The sequence below is a fragment of the Rhinopithecus bieti genome, unplaced genomic scaffold (assembly GCF_001698545.2).
Source record: "Rhinopithecus bieti isolate Rb0 unplaced genomic scaffold, ASM169854v2 scaffold_5710, whole genome shotgun sequence".
NCBI lineage: Eukaryota > Metazoa > Chordata > Mammalia > Primates > Cercopithecidae > Rhinopithecus > Rhinopithecus bieti.
In genome coordinates, this window is record NW_016804796.1 from 244,474 (window position 1) to 272,003 (window position 27,530).

Sequence of the window (27,530 nt, forward strand, 5' to 3'; positions counted from 1 at the left end):
GAGGTTGCCATCACTAGGGGCATTCGAGCAGAGTCCAGATGACCACTTTTTAGTGGTGCTGCAAGAAGCATCAGGTATCAGGTGGGATTTCTGCCCAGGGTGCTTGAGTCCTGTGATTCTTTCTGGGGTTCCTATTCTGGTTCCGCTGGCCAAAGGAGTAGGTCTTGAAGGAGGGTCCAGGGTGCTTATAAACCAGTGACTGTGCCTCCTTTGATATCCAGAGCAGTCACTCCTCTTCCCTCCCTCCCCGTCTCCACCACGTTCCTTTCTGAACCTAAATAGACAGAGCCCTTAAGCCTGCAGCAGAGGACATGCAAAGCTCCCAGCCTCTTGCACGTCTCAGGTCTCATTCTGCTCACACCGGATCCTTGTCAGAAATTGGATCACCCACCAGCAACCAGAATCGGCTTCTAAATATGTATCACGTACATCTAGTTTATGTTCAGCTCCCCTTGAGCCAGAATACTGACCTTCTACAGCTCTTCCTGTGGGCCCGTGCAGCCTGGGCTCCCAGACACGCTGGGGCTGTCCCACCGTGTATGTCACCAGCTCATCTTCATTCTTTCCTTCATGAATATTTGTCTTGCTTCTGGTCCATGCTCCAGAGAGACTAGTTCCAGGATCTTTGTTCCTGATCCTTCTGTGGTCTCAAATCGCATAGCAGAAACTTGTATCCCCACCCCCTTGTGTCCATGGCTCCTGCTTTAGGCTGAGAGCCAAACTTAGCCTCCCCGCTTCAGAACCTGGCCTCGTAGGGGCTAAACCAAAGGTGACCCGAACATATAAGCAGAAACCAGAGCAGAGCAAACACCTGCCGAAAGCAAATTTAAGTCCAGCTGCCTAGGACATAGCGAGGCTGACCATGGCTCTGCCCTTGTGGAGCCAACGTTCCAGAAGACATATGCGTAGACTGGAGGGTCACGTAACCTGCCTTTCTTCATTTTCAGGTAGGAAACCACAGCTCAGAGAGACCAAGTGACTTGCACAAAGTCACACAGCGAACTAGCGAGAAGCCGAGGCAAGAGCCAAGCCCCCCAGTTCCTGGTTCAGCACTGCTCCCCTCATATTGCATGGCACCCCTTAGAGGGGGATAGATACATCACAGTGGCTAGGAACACAGACTTTTGATTTCGATCCACCATCGTTTAAATTCAGTGCCTTTATTTACCAGCTGTGTGAGCCTGGGCAAACTGCTTCACTGCTATGTGCTTCAGTTTTCTTATGTATAAAAAGTGGACAAAAATAGTCACAAGGCCAGGCGCAGTGGCTCACGCCTGTAATCCCAGCACTTTGGGAGGCCGAGGTGGGCAGATTACGAGGTCAGGAGATCGAGACCATCCTGGCTAACACAGTGAAACCCTGTCTCTACTAAAAATATAAAAAAATTAGCTGCGTGTAGTGGCTAGTGCCTATAGTCCCAGCTACTTGGGAGGCTGAGGCAGGAGAATGGCGTGAACCCAGGAGGCAGAGCTTGCAGTGAGCCGAGATGGCGCCACTGCACTCCAGCCTGGGCGACAGAGCGAGACTCCGTCTCAAAAAAAAAAAAATTCACAAATCTACCATGAGGGCCAGAGAGAGAATCCCTGTAAAAAGCCTACCACGTTATACAGCAAGGAAGAAATGAAAAATAAATAAATAAATAAATAAAGTCTAGCACAGTGCCTGGCACACAGAGCATGTCAATGCCACTGTTAATGTCACTGAAGTCAGTCAGTGTTAACACTCAAAGGACCCAGTTCCTGAGGCTCACATTGAGCCACAGATGTGTCTCAGTGACGAACTGCTGAACACGGGTGGAACTGAGAGTGCGGACACCTGGCTCCCGGGCTCAGCTCTGCCACTGACTCACTGTGTGACCTAGGGGTATGTGTGAGTTTCTTATTACTGCTGGAACAAACTACCACGTTGTAGGGCTTATAATGACACAAATCTGTTATCTTCCAGTTCTGGAGGTCAGATGTCCAAAGTGCGTCTTTTTTTTTTCTTTTTTTTTTTTTTGGGATGGAGTCTCCCTCTGTTGCTCAGGCTGGAGTGCAGTGGTGCCATCTCGGCTCACTGCAACCTCTGCCTCCTGGGTTCAAGTGATTCTCCTGCCTCAACTTCCTGATTAGCTGGGATTACAGGAGCGTGCCACCACACCTAGCTAATTTTTGTATTTTTAGTAGATACGGGGTTTCACCATGTTGGGCAGGCTAGTCTCAAAGTCCTGACCTTGTGGTCCACCCACCTCAGCCTCCCAAAGTGCAGGGATTACAGGCGTGAGCCACCGTGCCCAGCCCAAAATGTGTTTTATAGGCTAAAATCACGATGTCTGTGTCCTTTTGCCTTTCCAGGTTACAGGGTGCCCGCACCCCCCGGCTCTCGGGCACCTCCCCGTGACCTCTCTTTGCATCGGCATATCTCTTTCTCCCACTCTGATCCTCCTGCCTCCCTCTTATAAGGACCCTCGTGATTCTATCAGGACTGCCCACAAATCCAGGATAATCCCCCAATCCCAAGAACCTTAATCTAATCACATCGGCAAAACCTCTTCCACCTTACAAGGCAGCATATTCACAGATTCTGAGGATTAGCATGTGGACGACTTAGAGGGTCGGTGTGTATCTCCTCCAGGGAAGTAACCTCACTGCTGTGTCCCCACTGTGACAGTAGAAGGTCAGATAATGGCGAAGTCTTCTCCACCTGTGTAGGCGCATTTCTCATGAAACCTCCCCTCGTCCACCCCAAAGGCCCCACCTCGAGGTCACTTCCCTTACCACAACTCTGGCCCTGGTGACAGCAGTTGCTGCAGTATTGAACCCCGCTGAAGACCACCAGGTGCAGATATCTGCTGCTGGGAACCTAGGTCTACCATGGCCCTTGCTGTTAGAAAAACTATAAATACAAAAACAAAACAAAAAAGCAACTTGATTTCCGACTTGCCAAGAAAATCAGAATTACTTTTTTTCTTTGAAACGGAGTCTCGCTGTGTCGCCCAGGCTGGAGTGCAGTGGCCAGATCTCGGCTCACTGCAAGCTCCGCCTCCCGGGTTTACGCCATTCTCCTGCCTCAGCCTCCCGAGTAGCTGGGACTACAGGCGCCCGCCACCTCGCCCGGCTAGTTTTTTGTATTTTTTAGTAGAGATGGGGTTTCACCGTGTTAGCCAGGATGGTCTCAATCTCCTGACCTCGTGATCCGCCCGTCTCGGCCTCCCAAAGTGCTGGGATTACAGGCTTGAGCCACCGCGCCCGGCCCAGAATTCCTTTTACTGGTAAATTGTTTTGCAGCTATTTGAAGCATAGAGAGCACTTCGTGAGCTGAGGGTGAGATGCCTGCATTCACAGGAAGATATCTGTGGAATAACTCACACACAGCACAGAGACAGAGGGAGAATCCCCATCCCAGGGACAGCGTGGCTCCCAGGGAACTCTCAAGAGAGACAGGCCTCACGTGGTCAGAGGATAGGCCTGGGTCAGAGGAGAGAGGGGAGTGGCAGAGCAAAGATGCGTTACATCTTTTATGATACAATTGTGAACGCTATGTTATGTTGGCTTGTCTGCACTTTGAGATCTGCTGGGTCTACAGAGGTGCCAGTCAAACAGGTCCTGGATGAGTAAGAGAAGAATTCATAGAGTTTCAGGGCTGGGTAATGGTATGTTTTTTTAAAGTCCCTCCCTCATTTTTTTTTTTTTTTTTTTTTGAGATGGAGTCTCGCTCTGTCGGCCAGGCTGGAGTGTAGTGGTGCGATCTCTGCTCACTGCAACCTCCGCCTTTCAGGTTCAAGCGATTCTCCTGCCTTAGCTTCCCGAACAGCTGGGATTACAGGCACCTGCCACCACCACGCCCGGCTAATTTTTGTATTTTTAGTAGAGATGGGGTTTCGCCATGTTGGCCAGTCTGGTCTTGAACTCCTGACTTCAAGTGATCCACCTGCCTCGGCCTCCCAAAGTGCTGGGATTGCAAGCGTGAGCCACCGCACCCGGCCAAAAGTGCTTTTTTTAAGAATGAAAATTTTCTCTATTTTTTACATTATATTTTCCTCCAATTAAATGTAAAAACAACATATTGTCTATCCATGAAATGGATTATTGTACAGCCTTAAAAAGCAAGGGAATTCTGACATGCACTACAACATGGATGAACCTTGAGGACAATATTCTACGTGAAATTAATCACAAAAGGACAAATATTGTATGATTTCACTTCTATGCAGTACCTAGAGTAGTCAAGCTCATAGAAGATAAAGTAGAATAATATTTGCCTGTGCCTGGGAGGAGGGGGAATGGGGAGTTAGTATTTAATGTGGACAGACTTTCAGTTTGGGAAGATGGAAGGAGTTCTGGAGGTGGATGGTGGTGATGATTGCACAACGATGTGAATGTAACAACGCTAGAGAAACTCTCCACCTGAAAATGGCTAAGATTTGGCTGGGTGCTGGGGCTCACGCCTGTAATCCCAGCACTTTAGGAGGCTGAGGCAGGTGGATCACCTGAGGTCAGGAGTTCGAGACCAGCCTGGCCAGCATGATGAAACTCCGTCTCTGCTAAAAATACAAAAATTAGCTGGGCATGGTGGCACACACCTGTAATCTCAGCTACTCTGGAGGCTGAGGCAGGAGAATCACTTGAACCTGGGAGGCAGAGGTTGCAGTGAGCCAAAATATCACCACTGCACTCCAGCCTGAGTGATAGAGCGAGACTCCATCTAAAAAAAAAAAAAAAAAGAAAATAGTTAAGATTTAAATATATCATCTTTGCCATTTTCAAGTGGACAGTTTGTTTCTCTAGCATGAAGCTACCTTCACATTGTTGTGTTATAAATTTTACCACAATTAAAATTATTTTTGGGGCCAGGCATGGTGGCTCATGCCTATAATCCCAGCACTTTGAGAGGCCGAGGCAGGCAGTTCACGAGGTCAGGAGATCGAGACCATCCTGGTTAACACGGTGAAACCCTGTCTCTACTAAAAATACAAAAAATTAGCTGGGCGTGGTGGCAGGCGCCTGTAGTCCCAGCTACTCGGGAGGCTGAGGCAGGAGAATGGCATGAACCCGGGAGGTGGAGCTTGCAGTGAGCCGAGATTGCGCCACTGCACTCCAGCCTGGGCGACAAAACAAGACTCTTCTCTCAAAAAAAAAAAAAAAAAAAAATTTGTTTTGGCCAACCTGGGCAACATGGCTAAACCCTCTCTCTACAAATAAATACAAAAAATTAGCCAGGAGTGGGGTCACACATGACTGTCATCCCAGTCACTCGGGAGGCTGAGGTGGGAGGATCGCCTGAGCCCAAGAGGTCGAGGCTGCAGTGAGCTGAGATCATGCCACTGCACTCCAGCCTGGGCGACAGAGGAAGACCCTGTCTAAAAAATGAAAAATAAAAATTGTTGAACTGGATTTAAAAAATACCCCAAGGCAGGGCATCTCACACTCAGCACAGCTGCTATGTGAGTGAGGCTGGCTACTTCCGTGTTGTGGGTGCTGTCTTGTGCAGTATGGGATGTTCCATGGCATCCTTGTCTTCCACCTTCCAGATGCTACTGGCGCCCCACCCAGGGTGACACCAAAAATGTCTCCAGACATTGACAAATCCCCCTGATGGGCAAGATCACCCCCAGCGGAGAACCAATGCCCTGCAGGGTTGTTGGGCAAGGGGGTTAAATGGTAACTGGGAAGTCCTCATTGTAGTTCCTGGTAAATAGCAGGAGTTTCTAGAAATGTTACTTCCCATTAGGATGCCTGCTTGACAGTGTCATGGGAGGGAACACACACCCCTGCATATCCTGAGACACACAACACATGTCTGCTTCCAGCATGCCGGTGAGCCCACCATTACAGATGAACTTGGGACAATGGAGACTTTAGAAGGGCAGGCCTGGGAGGGAGCCACAGTGGGTGCCTGACCACCCAGAGGCCGTGTGGAGCTCTGAGCACCATGACAACCTATGGGAGGTATGAGACTCATGGACCATTCCTGGATTTCCTCACACTGCCTAACCAGAAGGTTCTCTCTAGCCAGATCATCTGTAGTCACCAGACACAGGTTAGTATCCCTAGTACTCAGCCTAGGGCTCAACTCATAGGAAGTGTTTATTTTGGATGATGGAGTGGGTGGGGGTGGGGGTGGACATGGGGAGGTGATAGGAGCAGCAGTGGCAGGGATGGTTGAGATGACAGGGGTGATGGTGACATCAGTGGGAATGGTGGAAACTCTTGCTTCCTTCCCAAGAGTATAATTATCTATAAGGCCGGGCACAGTGGCTCATGCCTATAATCCCAGCACTTTAGGAGGTTGAGGCAGGCAGATCACTTGAGGTCAGGAGTTCAAGACCAGCCTGGCCAACATGGTGAAATCCCGTCTCTACTAAAAATACAAAAATTAGCCAGGCATGGTGGCAGGTGCCTGTAATTCCAGCTACTCAGGAGGTTGAGGCAGGAGAATCGCTTTAATCCGAGAGGCAGAGGTTACGGTGAGCCAAGGTTGCACCAATGCATGCCAGCCTGGGCGACAGAGCGAGACTCTGTCTCAAAAACAAACAAAGAAAATTCTATGATCATCCTCTGCTCGTTTCTTACCAGGGGAAGGATGGATTACAAAAATCACATGAACAGTCAGTCGGTTTTCCTTGCTTATGTGTGTGACTGATGTCAGTGTTTTAAGATGAGGGGTGGGACTCAGGCTAGCGTGTGGCATTCAGACACAGGTCACACCCCTGGTGCAGGGTCCCTGTTACTGCACTGCCCCTTCTACAGGACACACTCTGTGGAGCCAGGACAAGCCAGGGTGAGCCCTTGACCCAAAGCTGCAGATGCAGCTTCCTCTTAGCAAAATCAGCTTATTACTCAATCAGATAAAGTGTCTGCGGTGGAGACAAGATGGGAGTTTAATTGGGAATTTTTCCCCTGTGCAACTGTCGATATTTAATGAAAGTGGTGGTGGAGAACACAGGTCAGCACTATCAGAAATTAGAGCTGGTGTTCCTGGCACCCGTGTCCCCAGGAGAGGAACAAAGCCCTGCGGTCCCCTCTCAGCTGCCTCCTTACAAATAACATTTTTCTGTGGCTTGAAGCAGCTGCAGCAGCGACTGTAGCACGTGCAGCTTCCCCAGATGCTCAGGGCGAATTAAGGACCTGGTGCCTGGGCAGAGCACCACACAGGGAGTCAGGAGACCTGTGTTCCAGTCTAGACTCCAAGTGACCTTAGACAAATTGCCCAGGTTCTCTGGGCCTCTCATCTGTAAAATGAGGGAGAGGGGTAGGGAGGGAGGGGAAGTGAGAGATACCAAAGGTGGCTTCAGATCCTCTATGATACTGTGAAACCAAGGCTGCCTGTGGCCTGAAAGGCCAAAAAGCTGCTGTTATTTCCTGGGCCTTTGGGATTGGAGTTCCTGGAAGCTGGCAGGGAGGGCAGGGGAAGGTATTCTACCAGCATAGGCTGGGCTCTCTTAGCCAGGGAGGGGAAGGCAGAAGAGAGTGACGGGGAGTAGTAAGCTCTTGCCAAGAGCAGAGGGACCAATGCCCAGTGGTCCCTGGAGAACCTTCCATGTTGGCCCTTCCTCTAGGCCATGGGAGGAAGAACCTGCCTTCCCTGGAAGTTATAGCTGCAGTAATGGCTGCAGGGTATTTTATTGTGTAGATGAGCCACGATTTACTTTCTCAGCCCCTGGAGGTTTCCAGTCTTCTCTCCTAGAAGCAATGCTGCTGTGAACAGCCTTGCCCACGTTCTTCATGATTTCCCCAAGACACATTCCCACAAGTTGAAGTTTGTGGAAATGGGTGGGGTTGGGTGGGCTGGATCCACCATATTTCTCTCCAATTCCCCCTTTGCACGACAGCCTCTCACCTTGGGAAGACTTGCAAAGCTCATGTCACAGCTCCTGGGCAGGCAGTTCACAGAAGGACACATCCAAGTTTCCAGTAAGCACGTAATACAATGTTCAGCTCTCCCGATAATCAGATAAATGCAAACCAAATCAACAATATACCCTTTCATGGCTTATCAGATTGATAAAGATGAAAGAGTGACAAAATCCAGTGTTGGCACAAGTTCAAGGACTCACCCACAACCTTCAACTTGTGGGAATGTATCCTAGGGAAATAATTAAGAATGTGTTCGGCCAGGCGCGGTGGCTCATGCCTGTAATCCCAGCACTTTGGGAGGCCGAGGCGGGCGGATCACGAGGTCAGGAGTTCAAGACCAGCCTGGCCAACATGGTAAAACCCCGTCTCTACTAAACATACAAAAATTAGCCAGGCATGGTGGCAACTGCCTATAATTCCAGCTGCTCAGGAGCTGAGGGAGGAGAATTGCTTGAACCAGGGAGGCGGAGGTTGCAGTGAGCTGAGATCCCACCACCACTGCACTCCAGCCTAGGTGACAGAGCAGGATCCGTCTCAGAAAAAAGAAAAAAAATGTGTGCAAGGCTGTTCATAGCAGCATTAGTTCTAAGAGAAAACAGCATTAGTTCTAAGAGGAAACATCCTGGGGTTGGGTAAGTAAATCATGGCTCGTCTACACAGTAAAATACCCTGCAGCCATTAAAAATGATATATTTGTTGAATGGAAAGATGTTCCCAGTATGGTTATCTGACAGAGTGGTGGAGTATATTTCTACTTGGTAATTTTATGTACATACATCCATGCACACACCACACACACACACACACACACACACAGAGTCTAGAAAGGTATAAGCCAAGTGTTAACTGTTTTTTTTTTAAATTCTACCTTCTCTTTGATTATTTTTATTGTCTCAGTATATATGTGAGCTTTGCCTAATAAGTGGAGTTAGGAAAACAAAAAAATTTTTAATGACAAAAAGTGCTTACCAGAGCCTGTTGTTAATCTGAGTTACGCAGTTCCCAGGAGGCCAGATGAGGGGAAAGGCCCTGAGAGATCCTCTGGCTGCAGGCCTGTTTGTTGGCAAGGGGCTGGTCCGGTGTAAGAGATTAATCTCAATCTAACATCCGCTGTGTCACTGTCTATTTCTGGAGAATGGCAGCTCCTCACCCTCTCCAGCTCAGGTATCAGCTGCTGGGGAGAAGTCATCACTCAAGGGGAGGGAGTCCAGACAGGTGGTGACAGGCAGGCCACCGAGCCGCCCTGCACAAGGGAGATGCCTATCTCTTCTGAATGTGCCCTGGAAGAGAAGGAAGTCGTGGTTATAAGGGGAGGGCGCTGCGGACCCTGTTCTGCCTAGGCCAGAATGAGATGGAGCCCACTTGGGTTTCAGTGGGTTGGAGGTAGACCCATCACAAGATGAAAGGTAGGAAGTCAACTTCCCACTAGTTGAGCCTGCCCATTGTGGGGAGGTGAGCTGCATGACTCCCGCTGCCTCCTGAAGCCCTCGTGCCACCACGCACGTGGTTTTATAGAACAACAGGACCCAGTTAAATGCTCTGTGGCTGTGGGACAAAGGCTGACAGTTAGGACAGGAGCCCAATTCGTTCTTGAATTCCATTATCCTAGAATCCATCGGTTGGGTGTCTTGAGCATAAAGAGAAGCCAACTCTGTCTAATGGAGGGAGGGAAGGAATTTGTTGCAGGGATGTCAGATAGTTCACAGAACTGAAGAGAAGCCTGGAGAGGCAGGCTTAGAAGAGAATGGGGTAGCTCTGCAGGTGGAGAACGCAGAACGAATGGACAGTTTCTCCAGGGCGGGGATGCTGGCTGGACTGAACAGGTTCCAGCCTTCTATTCAGTCAGTCCACCCAAGACTCAGTGTCCTGGGACAGACAGACTCTGGCTCAGTGTGGGTTGGGTACCAACCTCTATGCCAGGAGAGCGCCACACATTTTAAGAAAGTTAGGCTAGGTGCAGTGGCTCACATCTGTAATCCCAGCACTTTAGGAGGTTGAGGCAGGTGGATCACTTGAGTCCGGGAGTTCAAGACCAGCCTGGGCAACATGGTGAAATCTCGTCTCTACTAAAAATACAAAAATTAGCCCGGTGTGGTGGTGCGTGCCTGTAGCCCCAGTTGCTTGAGAGGCTGAGGTGGGAAGATTGGCTGAACCCAGGAGGTGGAGGTTGCAGTGAGCCATGCCCATGCCACTGCACTCCAGCCTGGGTGATAGAGTGAGACCCTGTCTCAAAACAAACAAAAAACAAAAAAAAATGCTGCACCAAGACATATTTAATGGGTGAGAAGTGATTGCCCCAAAAGAATTTGCCTCAGGAGAGATGAAGGGGGAGAAGCCAGGGGGCAGCAGGTGGCTATGAAATATGTGATACCTATAGTGGGTTGAACTGCATCCCCTGAAAAGGCTTGTCCAAGTCCTAAGCCTTGGCGCCTCTGAATGTGACCTGTTTTTGGAAAAAGGGTCTTTGCAAATGTAATTAAATGAAGGATCTGGAGATGAGGTCATCCTGGATTGAGGGTAGGACTGTCCCAAATCCAATGGCAGATGTCCTTGTAAGGGAAAGGCAGAGGGAGACTTGCGAATTGGAGACTCAGAGCAGAGGCCGTATGGAGACAGAGGGAGAGGCAGGCATAAGCCAAAGGATGTCAAGAACCACCAGAAGAGTTTGAGACCAGCCTGGCCAACATGTTGAAACCCCATCTCTACTAAAAATACAAAAATTAGCTGGGCGTGGTGGCGGGCACCTGTAGTCCTACCTACTCGGGAGGCTGAGGCAGGAGAATCGCTTGAACCCGGGAGGCAGAGGTTGCAGTGAGCTGAGATTGCACCACTGCACTCCAGCCTGGGGACAGAGCGAGACTCCATCTCAAAAAAACAAAACAAAACAAAACAAAACAAAACAACCACCAGAAGCTGGAGGAGGCCAGGAAGGATTCTCCCCAGAGCCTTTGGAGGGAGCCCAGCCTGGCTGACACCTTGATTTCAGAATCCTGGCCTCCGAAACTATGAGATAATAAATTTGTTTTAAGCCCCTCAGTTTGTGGTAATTTGTAACAGCAGCCCAAAAAACAAATACAGCATTCAACCCTCCTAGAATGACCTTTTAGTGCTCTTTGCCCTGAGTACTCCAGGCTCAGGCCACCAATGGAGGTAGCATGGGCCCCAAACCAGGTTGACAAGACATTGTGCAGATTTGGCATAATTATAGGACCCTCTGGTTCTTAGTGTCCTGGCAATAACTTGTGCAAGCATTCTTCTTCTTCTTCTTCTTTTTTTTTTTAAGACAAGGTTTTGCTTTTGTTGCCTAGGCTGGAGTACAATGGCGCAATCTCGGCTCATCACAACCTCTGCCTCTCGGGTTCAAGCAATTCTCCTGTCTCAGCCATCTGAGTAGTTGGGATCACAGGCATGCACCATCACGCCTGGCTAATTTTGTATTTTTGGTAGAGACGGGGTTTCTCTATGTTGGTCAGGCTGGTCTTGAACTCCCGACCTCAAGTGATCCGCCTGCCTCAGCCTCCCAAAGTGCTGGGATTCCAGGTGTGAGCCACTGCGCCCGGCCTGTGCAAACATTCTTAAGGCAACAGGAAAGGGTACTGGCTAACTGCATAGGCACTAGGGTGAGATCACCTGATTCTAGATCCTGGCTCTTCCATTCTTAGCTGGATAACCTCAAGCAGGTAACATAACTGTTCAGTTTGCTTATCTGTGAACCAGGATCATCCCAGGACCAGCCGCAGAATTTGTTTCGTAGACTAAAGGCGTGCAGGCAATGCAGAGTGCTTAGAAGAATATTTGGCATGTGGTGAGGCTGCAGGAGAGGTTGGCTGATGCATCTCCACTCTGTTTCCAAAGATCAATGAGAATTTCTGCCTCCCAAGAGAGGAAAGCATGAAAACATACACAGCTTCTCTCTCCTCCAGAGAGTTGCAAGTTACCTGCTGGTGAATTTGGGGGAAAGAACTTTCGTCCTGGAAGGCAGGGGCCTGTGCCGGTCCAGCACCACCGGCCACTGGGGATCTGTCTGTCTGATAGGGGAGCTGGCTTCAGGACTCCTTTGTGGCCACACATCTAAGCCATGTTCTCTGATCCTGTCTTTATTCATATGTTGATTCAAAAATATCATTTACAAGTTCTAGTCCTAGGTATACAGCAGGGAACAAAACAAAATGCTGGACCTCACATAGCCGACATGGGGGTGGGGGAGGAACAGGGAGGCAGAAAATAAATACCTGCGCAGAGAAAACTAAAGAGGGAAGGGGGAGATGGAGGATGACGGGGTGGGGAGAGCACCTGCTTTGAATGAAGGCAAGGAGGCCTCTTTGAGAAGGTGACTGCCTAGAGTCACCTGAAGAAAGGGAAGGAGTGAGCCAGGCAGAGCAGGCAGGTGCAGAGGCCCTGAGGGTGGCCTCTGCTGGGGTGTTTGAGGAACAGAAAGCAAGGCAGAGTGGAGGGGTTTAGCAGGGGTGATACGGACTGTGGATTTCATTTTAAGTGAGATGGGGAGCCACTGAGGGTTGTTGAGCAGAGGAATGACTAGAGGTATTTATAATAAATCTCTCTACACACACACACGCACGCACGCACCCACACGCACGCACACCTGCTCGCTCCCTCTCCCCTCCCCTCTCCTCCCCTCGCCTCCCCACTCCTCCCTGCTCCTCCACTCCCCGCTCCTCTCCTCTCTGTTGGTTCTGTTTCTCTGGAGCACCCTAATATGGGCACCCTCCTCATATATCTGGAGTCAGATGCAGGCTCAGTCTGCAACTTCAAAAATCTGAACGATGCTAACCACACGGTTCTTAAGTACGTGTGTGGCCAGGTACTGTGGTGAGAGCTTTTCAGATATTCCCTTGTTTCATGTTCACAGTGTCATCTCCAGGTGGCACTCAGGGTGGCTGGGCCTGTCCCAGGGTCACACAGGCACCAGGTGGTAGAGTGGCCCTGCCTGGGGTCCGTCCTAACCCTAACATGGGCAGCATCTCTCCATTCTGTTTTTCAGGGCATCCAGGAAGCCCTTCTGACCAGGGTTTCCAGAAACTCTGCTCTCTGGATGCTCAGTGGCTTCACCCAGCACTTTGGGCGGCTGAGGCAGGTGGATCACCTGAGGTCAGGAGTTCAAGACCAGCCTGGCCAACATGGTGAAACCCCATCTCTACTAAAATACAAAAATTAGCTGGGGGTGGTGGCATGCACCTGTAATCCCAGTTACTCGGGAGGCTGAGGCAGGAGAATTGCCTGAGCTCGGGAGGCAGAGGTTCCAGTGAGCCGAGATCACACCACTGCACTCCAGCCTGGGCTACAGAGCAAGACTCTGTCTCAAAATTAAATAAATTAATTAATAAAATTAAAAAAAAAGATACTGTGCCTCAAAGGGGCTTGTTGGGAGGGGCTGGGCCAGGCTGGTGCAGCCCTGGGTCTCGTGCCTGGGAGAGTGGGAGGCACGATGCAGTGGCCAAGCTGCAGAGCCAGACCAGCTGGGGTCAGGCCCAGCTCTGGCATTTCCCTGCTGCGTGGCCCCGGGCAAGTGACTTGCCCTCTCTGTGCCTCAGTTTGGTCAGCTGTAAGATGAGGATACTTGCAGTGGCCTTCCGATCGGGTTGGCCTGAGGCATAAACAAGGCGAGTACGTTCTGTGAAGTTTCAAGTGTGCCAGGCACACACCAGGTGCTGTGAAGTATTGGCTTTCCTTCGCTATTCTTAACTTAGACAGCTGAAGGGATGTGTCAGGAAAAGAACATTCCAAGGTCAAGCAGGAACATTGCAGGGGTCCCATCCTTACCTCCACATGCCGCCTGCCAGCCCATCCTTCCACTGTCCTGCTGATCCAGCCCCCAAAGCCCCCTCTGGGCTTGCCCTTGACCTCTCCTGTGGGGCTTTGCACTTTCTTTTTTTCTGAGACAGAGTCTTACTTGGTAGCCCAAGCTGGAGTGCAGTGGCGTGATCTCGGCTCCCTGCAATCTTTGCCTCTGGGGCTCAAGAGATTCTCCTGTCTCAGCCTCCCAAGCAGCTGGGACTAGAGGTGTGCGCCACCATACCTGGTTAGTTTTTTCGGTATTTTTAGTAGAGACAGGGTTTCACCATGTTGTCCAGGGTGTCTCGCACTCCTGAGTTCAAGCTATCCACTGGCCTCGGCCTCCCAAAGTGCTGGGATCACAGGCGTGAACCACTGTGCCTGGCAGGGCTTTGCACTTTCTACTTTAAATGTTCTCTTTTGTGCCTGTGTCCTGATGCCTCTTCTGTAAGACCTAAGCTCCATGAGGCCAGGGCCACCTCTCTCTGTCTCTCTCTCTTCCTCCCTCGCTCCCTGCCTCCCTTCCATCCTCCCTTCCTTCCTTGTGTATCCTGAATGGCATGTAGCATGAAGCGTCACCTGTTTCGCTAAATGCATGAATTAAAGGAAGCCATTTAATAACTAAATGTCTATTTATTGATTAAAAATAGGTCTGTCTTAGAAGGTTACTATCTTAGTCTTCTCAGGCTGCCATAAGAAAACACCATAGATTGGTGGCTTAACAAGCAGGCATTTATTTCCTCACAGTTACGGAGGGTGGAAGTCTGAGATCAGGGTGCCAGCAGGGCTGGGAGAGGGCCCTCTTCCTGGCTTGCAGATGGTCGCCTTCTTGCTGGGTCCTCACATGGCAGAGAGAGAGAGAGAGAGAGAGAGAAAGAAAGTGAGAGACAGATACATATTGGGAGAGCTCTCTAGTGTCTCTTCTTATAAGAATACATTAGCCGGGGCCGGGCGCGGTGGCTCACGCCTGTAATCCCAGCACTTTGGGAGGCCGAGGCGGGCGGATCACGAGGTCAGGAGATCAAGACCATCCTGGCTAACCACGGTGAAACCCCGTCTCTACCAAAAAATACAAAAAACTAGCCGGGCGAGGTGGCAGGCGCCTGTAGTCCCAGCTACTCTGGAGGCTGAGGCAGGAGAATGGCGTGAACCCGGGAGGTGGAGCTTGCAGTGAGCCAAGATTGCGCCACTGCACTCCAGCCTGGGTGACAGAGTGAGACTCCATCTCAAAAAAAAAACAACCATAAGAATACTAATCCCTGGGCAGACGTGGTGTCTCACATCTGTAGTCCCAGCACTTTGGGAGGCCAAGGTGGGTGGATCATTTGAGAGCAGGAGTTTGAGACCAGTCTGGCCAACATGGTGAAACCCTGTCTCTACTAAAAATACAAAAAAAAAATGAACAGGGCCTTGTGGCACACACCTGTAATCCCAGCTACTCGGGAGGCTGAGGCAAGACAGTCACTTGAACCCAGGAAGCAGAGGTTGTGGTGAGTCGAGATCGCGCCGCTGCACTCCAGAGTGAGAGTCCATCTTTTGGGGGGGGTGGGGAGGAAGAACACTAATCCCCTCAGGACATCCACACCCTAATTACCTAATCTCATGTAACCCTCACTGCCTCCCAGAGGCTATACCTTCAACTACCATCACACTGGGGGCTAGGACTTCCACATCTGCATTTTGGGGATCTAAATGTTTAGTCCATAATAGCCACCTAATGGCTGGGCCTGGTGGCTCACGCCTTTAATCTCAGAGCTTTGGGAAGCTGAGGTGGGAGGATTGCTTGAGAACAGCAGTTCGAGACCAGCCTGGGTGTATTAGTCCGTTCTCATGCTGCTGATAAAGACATACCTGAGACTGGGTAATTTATAAAGGAAAGAGGTTTAATGGACTCACAGTTCCACATGGCTGCGGAGGCCTCACAATCATGGTGGAAGACGAATGAGGAGCAAACTCATGTCTTAACGTGGTGGCAGGCAAGAGCGCAGGTAGAGGGGAGCTCCCCTTTATAGAAACGTCACGGTAGTGAGACTTATTCACTACCAGGAGAACAGTCTGAGGGAAACCTACCGACCCCATGATTCAGTTATCTCCACCGTAACAGTTGGGGATTATTATAATTCAAGGTGAGATGTGGGTAAGGACGCAGCCAAACCATATCACTGGGCAACATAGCGAGACCCCATCTTTACAAAAAAATTTAAAAGTCTACATAATAGCTGTATACTTAGTAGAGCATTTCCGTCTAAAGCAGTGGTCCTCAACTGAGGTGACTTTGTCCTTCCCAATCCAGGAGACATGTAGCAGTGTCTGGAGACAGTTTTTTTTTTTTTTTTTTTTGAGATAGAGTTTCGCTCTTGTTATCCAGACTGGAGTGCAGTGGTATGATCTCAGCTCACTGCAGGCTCCACCTCCTGGGTTCAAGCAATTCTCCTGCCTCAGCCTCCCAAATAGTTGGGATTACAAGCATGTGCCACCATGCCTGGCTAATTTTTCTATTTTTAGTACAGACAGGGTTTCGCCATGTTGGCCAGAATGGTCTCGAACTCCTGACCTCAGGTGATCCACTTGCTTCGGCCTCCCAAAGTGCTGGGATTACAGGCATGAGCCACTGCATCCGGACTGGAGACAGTTTTGATTGTCACACTGGGTGGGGTGTGCTGCTGGCATCTGGTGGGTGGAGGCCAGCAGGGATGCTGCTAAACGTCCTACAGGACACAGGACAGCCCCTATGTCAAAAAATGATCCTGTCCCAAATGTCAGTAATGGCCAAGTTGAGAAACCTTGGTCTAAACAAGGGTCCGCTAGGGGAGAAGATGGGACCCTGGAATCTGCCTATGCCAAGTCCAGAGTTGTGCTGTTGGCTTCACAGCCTTTGTAGACAGCTTTTGTAGCAATACCCTCAGCCTTGTGCTGGGCCCTGTCTGCCTGGCAGACTCTCTTTGTCCAACTCTTCATATTTCTCTGCCCTTTGTGAGCTGTGAAAGCTCATCAAGTCAGTGGATCTTATCAAGAAAGCTCCACTAAGCACTGCCATTCCAAAGTCCCCACCCCTGGTGGGCTTGTGTGCACCATTTTCCAAACAAGTCCATTTCTTCTAGCCACACAGAAATGTGAGATGACATTTTCTAAAACTGTCACTTTGCAAAGATGCCAAGATGAATCTCAAGGCACCAGAACTGACTTGGGAAGTCGTGGCTTGCAAAGGTTGGATTTAAACGGCAGGCGCTGTGGGCTTACGTTGTTGGGTTGTGGTTGTTTTCCGGTTGATACCGCTTCCTGAAGATGAGGATTTGTAGAAAATTTCTCCAGCTAAATAATGATCTGTCACTTGTTTGGAGGCTGCAAATAATCTGCTGGCTTTAGAAACTGTCTGTGCTTCACACAGTCTGTTGATGTCCATCTTATTTATTTTCATAACGTTTTTGGCTGGGGTGGGCTGTTAGGAGGCAGGTTGATTGATGTTTTTCCGTTTTTTTCATTGAAGACATCAGTGTCTGAAAAAAAAAAAAAAGCCCAGTATAACTTTGTTTTAAAGTGCTCCCGTTTTATTTTTTTGAAAAGATAAAGCTCTCCTGTTTTATTCAAATACATTTAAAATTCTCAGAAGTAGACAGAAGTTTAGTCTCTTTAAGAAAAAGAACCAGTCAAAAACAGTAATCAAGTGTAAATTGAGGAGGCCTGCAGAGCTCTGGTCCAGCTAATTCCGTGGGTATATAAAGCAGACACTGATTCCAGGAAAGGAGGGAACAGCAGAGTCTTGTTGCTAGGCAATGGTTCCCATGGGACAGAAGCATTGATGGGTTGGCTGTAAACTACATAAAAGATGGGGCAGGACAGAAGGAAGGAGGATGCTCAGACACTATTCCTCTATCTTCAGTTTCTGAGATGGAGAAGAAAAGACACACAAAACCCCCCAGGGTGGTTGCAGGGTTGCTGTGTAATTAGCAGGGCTGCTTTTTGCAGGACAGAAGCCTGCTAATTAGTGAGGTGTGAAGACATCATTTCAATTTTCACATGATGCTGGAAATGGGTTAAGGGTCAGCTTTTTGAAACCTGGAAGCACTAAAAAAGAGAGTAGGTGAAGGTTTTCCTGAGAGTTGAACGAAGACAGAGACACGCAGTGGCTGAAGGCAGTTGAGCTTCATGTCAACATGGCGTCCTTGCATCTCTCTGGCTATTCTCACTGGGAAAAGGGCACCTTGTTAATCAAAGGATAAGAGTAAGCTTCCACAGCCAAATGGCTGGGTTCAAATCCTGGCTTCATCACTGTGAAGCTGTATTGCTAAAGTCAAGCTATGCAAATGCTCTCAGTTTTCTCATTCATGAAATGGGCATAATAACAGTACTTAACCTCATAAGATTGTTGTGAGTAAAAACATGTAGCGATTAGAACAAGATCTGCACATAGTAAGTGCAACATGACTATTAGTTACTACTACTTTATTTTTCTCTCCTCTTCCAGATCAGAAACAAAAGATCTGAGCTCTTTATGCATTCTAATACCATTCATTCTCTTATTACTGAGGTTTGTAAAATCATGGTCATCATTTGAATTTGAACATAGCTTGTATTGTGTATCAGTCAGGATGATTATGCTTGGTAACAAACAGTCTTCAGCAGCTCTGTACCACATAAGCTATTTCTCTGGTTCATGTCCAAGGAGGGCTGGTAATGGGGATGGGTAGGGGTGCTCTGTTCATAATATTTATTCAGAGACCTTAACCATCAGGAGCTTCATCTCGACACATGCTGTGTTTCTCACCTAAGCTAACGCTAAATTATCCTGTGTTCACTAAGCTACCCCTGGCTACATTGTGTTCCCCGAATGCTGAGCTGTTTCCCAACTTTTTTTTTTTTTTTTTGACACAGAGTCTCACTGTGTTGTCTGGGCTAGAGTGCAGTGGCGTGATCATAGCCTCAGTCTTCCAGGCTCAAATGATCCTCCTGCCTCAGCCTCCTGAGTAGCTTGAACTACAGGTGTGTACCACCACACCTGGCTGAATTTTAAATTTTTTGTGGAGACAGGGTCTTGCTGTGCTGCCCAGGCTGGTCTCGAACTCCTGAGCTCAAGTGAGTCTCTCATCTTGGCCTCCCAAAGTGCTGGGATTGTAGACATGAGCCACCACACCCGGCCTCTTTCCCAGCTTCTTGTCTCTGCCTTGTTCTTCTCATGGCTGGTTCATCTCATCCTTTCAACCTTAACTGAAATAATACCTCCTGACTATCCCTTCTAAAGACAATTATTTGTCCCAGACTTTCTTTATCATTCTACTCTGATGTTTCATCCTAAACATTTTACATATGTCTTGAACTATTCATTTATTGTCTAAAATGTAAGCCGCATGAAGGCTTTGTTTTGTGTCCCGCTGTATCCCCAGGGCCTAGTACATGGCAAATACTCAAAAACATCGGTGGCATAAATGAATATCTATCTTGTTGAACTAGAATTTACACTCTCTGAGGGTAGAGGACTTAATGGCCTTGTATATCACCAACCCCTTGGCCCAGGAAAAGTACAAGTTCAAGCCTGGGCAACATGGTGAAACCCCATCTTCAATACTTCTTTTTTTTTTGAGATGGAGTCTCACTCTGTCACCGAGGCTGGAGTGCAGTGGCGCGATCTCGGCTCAGTGCAACCTCCGCCTCCCGGCTTCAAGTGATTCTCGTCCCTCAGCCTCCTGAGTAGCTGGAATTACAGCCACACACCACCATGCCTGGCTAATTTTTATATTTTTAGTAGAAACAGGGTTTCACCACGTTGGCCAGGCTGGTCCCAAACTCCTGACCTTAAGTGATCCATCCACCTCGGCCTCCCAAAGTGCTGAGATTACCGGCATGAGCCTCCACGCCCGGCCAGTACATTTCATTAAATGAATACATGAGCATATGGAGAGCCACCTCTCATGGTGCCCAGTTTCTCACATCTCAGGCAGGTCTCTCTTTTGATTCATATGAGTAGACGGAGGGTACAGAATCCACCTGTCTGTAATTCTCAAAGCTGCCTTCTACCGCACTTGATGGCTGGTGGGATTCCCCAAAAGCAGCGGTAGTTTAGTGGTAAGGGAACCGTCCTCGGGAGGTGTCTCTAAAATGTTACAAGCCCATTGTGCTAGGACACCACCAGCTGACTGGCAGCTTCTGTCACTGGCATGTGATGGCAGCCACGGGAAGAAAGCATCAGTTTCCTGTGTCTGCATCACCTGCATCCCTGGCGCTTCTCTTCTTGGCTTTCTTCCCCTTTCTCTTCCTTTTGGAGACATAGTGGCTACAGGCCAGGTCTCTGGAGACAGATTGCTTGACTTGTAATCCAGGCTCAGCCACTTACTAGCTGTACAGCTTTGGGCAAGTTACATTCCCACTCTGAGCCTGTTCCCCCGTCTGTAAAATGGGGATGATAATGGAACGTACCGCCATGGAGTGGTTGTAAGGATTAAATGAATCAATATAGCCAGATGCTTAGAGCAGTGCCTGGCCTGTGGTAAGGTCTACGTAGCGTGTATATGTTAGTAATTATAAAGTTCTTGCTCAGCACACACTCACTTGTGGTCTTTTTCTAGGCTGGAGAGTTTGAAACGTCTTCATAAATTAGTCAAACACTCTTCAAGTGAAGTTGGGAAGACAATCCTAACACACAAAACACAGTTTTAAAGGGCTCCTCTAAGGCCAGGTGCGGTGGCTCACACCTGTCATTCCAGCACTTTGGGAGGCCGAGGTGGGCAGATCACTTGAGGTCAGGAGTTTGAGACCAGCCTGGCCTACATGGTGAAACTTCATCTCTACTAACAATACAAAAATCAGCTGGGTATGGTGGCGCACGCCTGTGATCCCAGCTACTCGGGAGGCTGAGGCACAAGAATCACTTGAATCCAGGAGGTGGAGGTTGTGGTGAGCCCTGATCGTGCCACTGCACTCCAGCCTGGGCAACAGAGTGAGACTCTGTCTCAAAAATAAGTAAGTACATAAATTTAAAAAAAAAAAAAGGGCTTCTCTGGTCCTAGTGGAAGTGAGTGTCCTGGAAGTTCTCAAATCCCTTCCCATCCTCCTCTTGACAAGTAGAAAATAATGCTTCTTGAAGTGGGCCTCAGGATTCACACTGCATCAGAAACACCTGGTTATTAAAAATACCTATTAAACGTACAGTTTGGAGCCCCACCCCAGACCTACTGAATCAGATTCCCCATGGGTGGTGCCTCGGAACCTGCGTTTTAACAGTTTTTAGATGATTCCGAAGCACATGGAAGCTTTCTCCAAGCTTCCAAGCACCAAGTACTATTTGAAGGCCACCTTCAGATACATCCTTATGTTTTCCACCCCTGTCAAGGGAGAATCCTTTCGGGGTTGTGGGGTTCCCACAATGCCATGCTAACTCTCCTTTCACTTCCACTCAGAGGACAGTGAAAAGGAGGACAGTATCTAACTTGGAAAATGGCACTACCAAGTGGAGGGTCCATCCACTAATTGGCACTGACCTATCCCACTGTATCTGCCCCAACCTCCACTCCCTGCTACTAGCCGGGTCTGGATTAGGGTCTACAGAGGTCCTAAACCTGAAACAGATAATGGTGCCCTTCCATCCCCGCACTGAGTAATTCAAAATCAAAAGAGTACTAAACCTGACTGGGCGCGGTGGCTCAGGCCTGTAATTCCAGCACTTTCGGAGGCCGAGGTGAGTGGATCACCTGAGGTCAGGAGTTCAAGACCAGCCTGGCCAACGTTGTGAAACCCTGTCTTTACTAAAAATACTAAAATTAGGTGTGGTGGTGCATGCCTGTAATCCCAGCTACTCGGGAGGCTGAGGCAGGAGAATCACTTGAACCCAGGAGGTGGAGGTTGAGGTGAGCCAAGATCGTGCCATTGCACTCCGGCCTGGGCGACAGAGACTCCATCTCATAAAAACAAAACAAAACAAAACAAAAAGAGGCCAGGCGCGGTGGCTCACACCTGTAATCCCAGAACTTTGGGAGGCCGAGGCGGGCAGATCACAAGGTCAGGAGATTGAGACCATCCTGGTGAACACGGTAAAACCCTGTCTCTACGAAAAATACCAAAAATTAGCCGGTCGTGGCGGCAGGTGCCTATAGTCCCAGCTACTCGGGAGGCTGAGGCAGGAGAATGGCGTGAACCCGGGAGGCGGAGCTTGCAGTGAGGCGAGATGGCGCCACTGCACTCCAGCCTGGACGACAGAGCCAGACTCCGTCTCATAAAAAAAAAAAAAAAAACCCTGAAAATAGGTCAGTGAAGACCAGCACGTTCCAGTTTTTCCCATGGTGATCACTCTATGGCTTTTTTTTTTTTTTTGAAGTTTAAATTCCATTTAAATTAGTCTTTTTCCCCTTTTATTTTTGGGAGGATGCTTGCATATTGCTAGCTTTGTAAGCACCTGCCTTGTCAACTTTTAGGCAACCTTGAGCTGCAGTCTAAACCCGTCTCTTCTCTGCCTGCCTTTTCTCAGGCCTTGATGAAATCCAGTGCTCCCTGCCCATGGAGAGCAGGAGGATATCCCTGCGCGACCTATCGGAGGCCAGCTTCAGCGAGTGTAGGTTCAGCCTGTCGCTCACAGACCTCTTCATCATCATCTTCTCCGGCGTGGCTGTGTCCATTGCGGCCATCATCTCCAGCTTCTTCCTGGCCACCGTGGTGCAGTGCTTCCAGAGATGTGCACCCAACAAAGATGCGGAGGATGAAGATGAGGACGAGGATGAGTGAGCCACCTCCTCCCTCCCGCTCCTTACTCTCCAGCACCGAACCAGAAGCTCTCTCCAAGAAGAGAGGGAAATGCCGAAAATGGAAAAGCACTGGCCACTGTCCGTGAACGGAACAGAGCCTGTTCCATGTCTTGGCCCCTGGGTACATCTGCTGGGACCACCAATCTCAGAGTTTAGAATCAGCAGAGCAGGGAAGTCCAGGAAGGATGGAGGGAATTATTCCTGGAGCATAACCTGCCTCTCAGATTGAGGTGTGTGTTGGGGGAGAGGATGACCGAGTTGGGCTTCATAGCTGATGACTAAAATCCTCCCCCAGGAGATATGAAGACTGGTAGCTTTTCAATGGCAAAGACGATTTTGCGCCACTCTTTTTCTGACCTGTACTGGGAGATCATGAAGCATCTGCCTTCCTTCCAAGAAACAGCAGCTCAAACAGTGGAGATTCAAATTCAGGTCATTCACCACAAGAGCGAGAACTTTGATCTTTATATAATAGGCCTCAGCAACCTTGGGATGTTATACTGAGAACTAATAAACTCAAGTGCAATAGACACAATGTTTATTTCCCCCCAAATTTTATATGTTGAAACCTAATCCCCAATGTGATGGTATTTGGAGGTGGGGCTTTGGGGAGGTGATTAGGTTTAGATGATGTCATGAGGATGGGGCCCAAATGATGGGATTAGTGCCCTCATGAAAGGTGGCCCCAGAGAGCTCCTTCACCCCTCCAGCACTTGAGGATGCAGCAAGAAATCAGCTGCCTGTGAACTGAGAAGCAGGCCCTCACCAGAACCCAACCATGCTGGCACCCAGATCTCAGACTTCCAGCCTCCAGAACTGGGAGAAATAAATAAATATCTGTTGTTTGTAAGTCACTCAATCTCTGGTATTCTGTTATAGTGGCTGAAATGGACCCATGAAGAAGCTAAGAACTGGGAAGAGGGTGTCTGTTGTTAATTTTGGTAAGTTTGTCGGGAAAACTTAGAGTTGACATAACTCAGACCCTGATCTTTATCCTAAGCAGTAGCGACTTGTAGAGGAAGGATTAGTTGCTTTGTACCATTGTAATGATCTCTCTGCTCAGCATCATTTTTCCTTCTGAAGTACAGACAGGTTGTTCTCCATCACCTGCTTCCTGAGTCCCTTCCCAGCTGCTGTCTATGTTGGCACAGTTCTGGACTCATCATCTCCAGAGCTTTGGGTAAACTTGCCTGGAGGCCAGTATTCCACGCAGCATGTTGCATTGGATCAACCAAATGGTTAAAAAAACAAACAAAACAAAACAAAACAAAACACTGGGACTTAGCCTCTGAAAAACTCCCATCAGTGGCCCTTAGGGTGTATGTAACATTGCTTTGGTGCCCAGGCTGTGACAGGCAGTGTTTTCCAGCATGTGGAATGCAGCACTTTGGTTCAGAGACAATACGAAACAAACAAGTCTTACACCCCAGTGGATTAATACAAGATAGCTTGTGTTAGCAGCATTGGATGAGGCTGGGGGCTAAGACTTGGATGAGGGGCTCACACCAACTCTCAAGATATTTTTGAGAATCATTTCTCCATTGTTTCCTATCATATATTCCTGTTTCTTTCCTCCATTGCTCCCTTCCGTCTTTGCCCTCATAAATAGCTATTGAGTGCTTGCTAAGTGCCAGGTACTGGTGCAGGCACTGTGGCTATGCATTGGATAGGAAACACAGGTTCCCTGCTCTCTCGTGCTTTACATTCTTATGGGTGGAACATAAAAAAAAACCAGGGAAACAAAACTACCATTGCAGGTCGAGTTAAGTATCATGAAGGAAATAAACGAGGTCCGTTGACAGAGAGTCACTGGGAGAAGACACTCCAGCGGAGGCTGTGGGGTGTGTTAGGGTTCTCCAGAGAAACAGAACCAACAGCAGACAGACAAAGGGATTTATTGTAAGGAATTGGCTCAGGAGATGATGGAGGCTGAGAAGTCCATGATCTGCAGTTGGTGAGCTGGAGACAGGAGAGCTGATGGTGTAGTCCCAGGCCAAGGGCAGGAGAAGACTCAGCTGAACAGTCAGGTAGAAAAACAGTGGAGTCTTCCTTCCTCCACCTTTTTGTTGTATTCAGGCCCTTATTGGATTAGATGAGATCTGCTTTACTCAGTCCACCTGTTCGAATGTTAATCCCATCCAAAAACACACAGACACACTTGGAAATAGTTTAACCAAATATCTGGGCACCCCATGGCCCAGTCAGATTGACACAAAATTAACCATCACATCGTAGAAGGCCTATGATTGGGTGGCTTTTGGGCTGAGTCCTGCTTCCCCCTTCTCCCGCCTCCTAACCTCCTCCTTTCTTTCCTACTCTCCCACTGTCTTTCTCCGCTCTTCTCCCCTTCAGCCTAGAGGAGACTCTGGGTCACCCCTCTGCTCCCCAGCATTGCAGTCTCCAGTGGAAGAGACCCCTGACTCAGGAGGGCTGCCTTCTCACCCTGGGCCAGCGGAGAAGTGAATGGCATCTTCCAGGACGCCATGGTAACCTCAGCTCCTGCGAGAGCCCCATCTATGGTCTGTGACCCTCGGTGCACATACTGCTCCCCCTGGGAGTTTTAGATGCAAGACATACAATCTAAAGTCAGCACCTCCCCAGCCTGGCCACAGATTCAGCTGAGACCTACGTGGGGTTGGAATTGCTGCCATGGCCCGCTCCCCACCCCAGGAACATCACTACCTGAGACTCAAAGGTCTGAACCCAACTGGGTTTTGGCCCCCACCAAGGTCATAATATGTACCTCCAAGAGTCCTGGGGATGTGGTACCCTAAGCTGGGGAAATAGCACTAGACCCTTGTTCTAGTAGGTTCTAGTGGATGAATTCCCATTTAACTCCCAAGGGCAGAGACTTGGGCAGCTCATGTGCCCAGCATTTAGAACCATGCCCAGCATGGTCGGGTGTGGTGGCTCACCCCTGTAATCCCAGCACTTCGGGAGGCTGAGGCGGGCGGATCATGAGGTCAGGAGATTGAGACTATCCTGGCCAACATGGTGAAACCCCGTCTCTAGTAAAAATACAAAAATTACCTGGGTGTGGTGGCTCATGCCTGTAATCCCAGCTACTCAGGAGACTGAGGCAGGAGCATTGCTTGAACCCAGGAGGCAGAGGTTGCAGTGAGCCGAGATCATGCCACTGCACTCCAGCCTGGGTGACAGAGCGAGACTCTCTCTCAAAAAAAAAAAAAAAAAAAAAAAAAAAAAAGAACCATACCCGGCACATAGCAGTGGCACAGCCAGCATAGATATTGGTTGAAAGAACAAGCAAATGGTTTGCCACACTAGCTACCCCACAAACCTGAGGTCTATGTACGCATCCTTACAACTCCAGGTAAGAACCACTATCGTCCCAGTTTTGTAGATAAGGAAACTGAGGCTCAGAGAAAGCAGGTAGATTACAGGAAGCAACTGCGTCCAAAAAGACGTGTGGCTATTGGACTCCAAAGCCTGTGCTCTTGGTTCTGCTCATAGTTCATGTGTATTAGAGGCATTCTCTGTATGAGATGCTGGACCAAGCCTTTAGGCGGATTTCCTCCTGTAAACCACTCGAATTGTATGAGGCAGGTACCATGACTACCTAGTCTTTGCGATTCCATCACTTCCATTTTGCCATTGAGAGAGCTGGTTTGGGTCTGGGAGTAACTTGCCGGGGGGGATGCAGTCTGTCAGTGACGGAGTGGGATTTGGCCACAGGTGCTCTGACCCCTGCATGCACTGCCTCTCTTAGCCACCTGCATTCCCTTCTTAGGTCAGCAGGTGCAGGCCTGGCAAGAGCAGCGTGGAGGGACATGTTTCTTGAGGCTGCATGCTGAGCTTCTGGAAAAGCAGCCTGCAGTTGCCATATGCACCCAAGATGAGCCTCAAATCCAACATCTCAGATCCCCCCAGTGAAGAGGCAAAACCACCAAAATGTCTGTCTTGCTCTCAAGACCTTATGACTAGAGGATTCCAGCATCACAATCAAATTCATCAGTAATGAATGCTGTGATGACAGCGGATACCACTAGTACAGCCCTTGGACCTGGGCAAGAGGGGCGCTATCTTGGGTCCAGTGCTTTAGGGGGCCCTGCTCCAGTCCTCCTCCAGGCTTTAGGGGGCCCGGCTCCAGTCCTCCAACTGTGCTCTTCCCTAGGGAGCAAGGAATCCATGGCCACCCACACATGTCCCTTTCTAGAACATTTTCTGGGTACGTGGGGCCCCCGATTTCTGGCAAAAATGATTGCAAGCTTGGATGTGGGCATCTTCCCAGCATCCCTACTTTAGAGCAGGCTGAGTGGCCACACAGGATGGTGGCGGGGAATGTGAATAGAGGTTGGATGTGAGGGTGGGATGTCCACACAGGTGTGCATAGACTCCTAAGGTGCAGCATGGAGCTGGGGGTGGGAAGAGAAAGGGAGCAGGTTCCAATCAGCTCAGCTGTCCCCACAATGCCGTATTCTGCAGCAGATTTCCAAGAATTTAATAATTTACCATTTAAACCTGGTCTTCGAAGTCCTTAAGAGTTACTTTTGTCGGCCGGGCGTGGTGGCTCATGCCTGTAATCCCAGCATTGTGGGATGCTGAGGTGAGCGGATCACCAGAGGTCGGGAGTTTGAGACCAGCCTGACCAACATGGAGAAACGCCATCTCTACTAAAAATACAAAATTAGCTGGATGTAATGGCGCATGCCTGTAATCCCAGCTACTTGGGAGACTAAGGCAGGAGAATCGCTTGAACCTAGGAGGCGAAGGTTGTGGTGAGCTGAGATCGCACCATTGCACACCAGCCTGGGCAGCATGAGCGAAACTCTGTCTCAAAAAAAAAAAAAAAAAAAAAAAAAAGCAGGTACTTTTGTCAAGGTAACTGGATAGAACATTTTTTTTTTAACAGTTTATCTGCATTTGTGACTTGTAAAGATTTAGATATCAGCATCTGGAGGGTATTTGCACTCTCATACTGGCTTCACAGATGTTCCAGGTGACTCTGGGTACCACAGCAGGGACCAAAGGGGTGGCCACATGCCCTGGCTCTTGCCCCAGGATGCAGTAACACTTCAACCTTGCAGTGCTGGTCCAAACTAGGCTTTATCCTGGAAGAGGGGCTAAGAAATGCATGTGCTCAGACTGCTTTCCCTGGTGACAGAGAAGCACCAGCATGGAACATCCATGCTGCTGTTGCCACTGCCTCCTTTCA

General features: G+C 49.1%; 1 protein-coding gene across 1 annotated transcript in view; it reads left to right on the plus strand.

The window, feature by feature from the left end:
- The window catches only part of LRRC38 (leucine rich repeat containing 38), a 42,320-nt gene extending 19,112 nt beyond the window's left edge, over positions 1-23,208 (plus strand). The window contains 1 exon segment of the mRNA XM_017870443.1: positions 22,084-23,208. Within this exon segment, the coding sequence (XP_017725932.1) occupies positions 22,084-22,337 (254 nt within the window). The 3' untranslated portion in view covers positions 22,338-23,208.
- Positions 23,209-27,530: the final 4,322 nt, after the last annotated feature.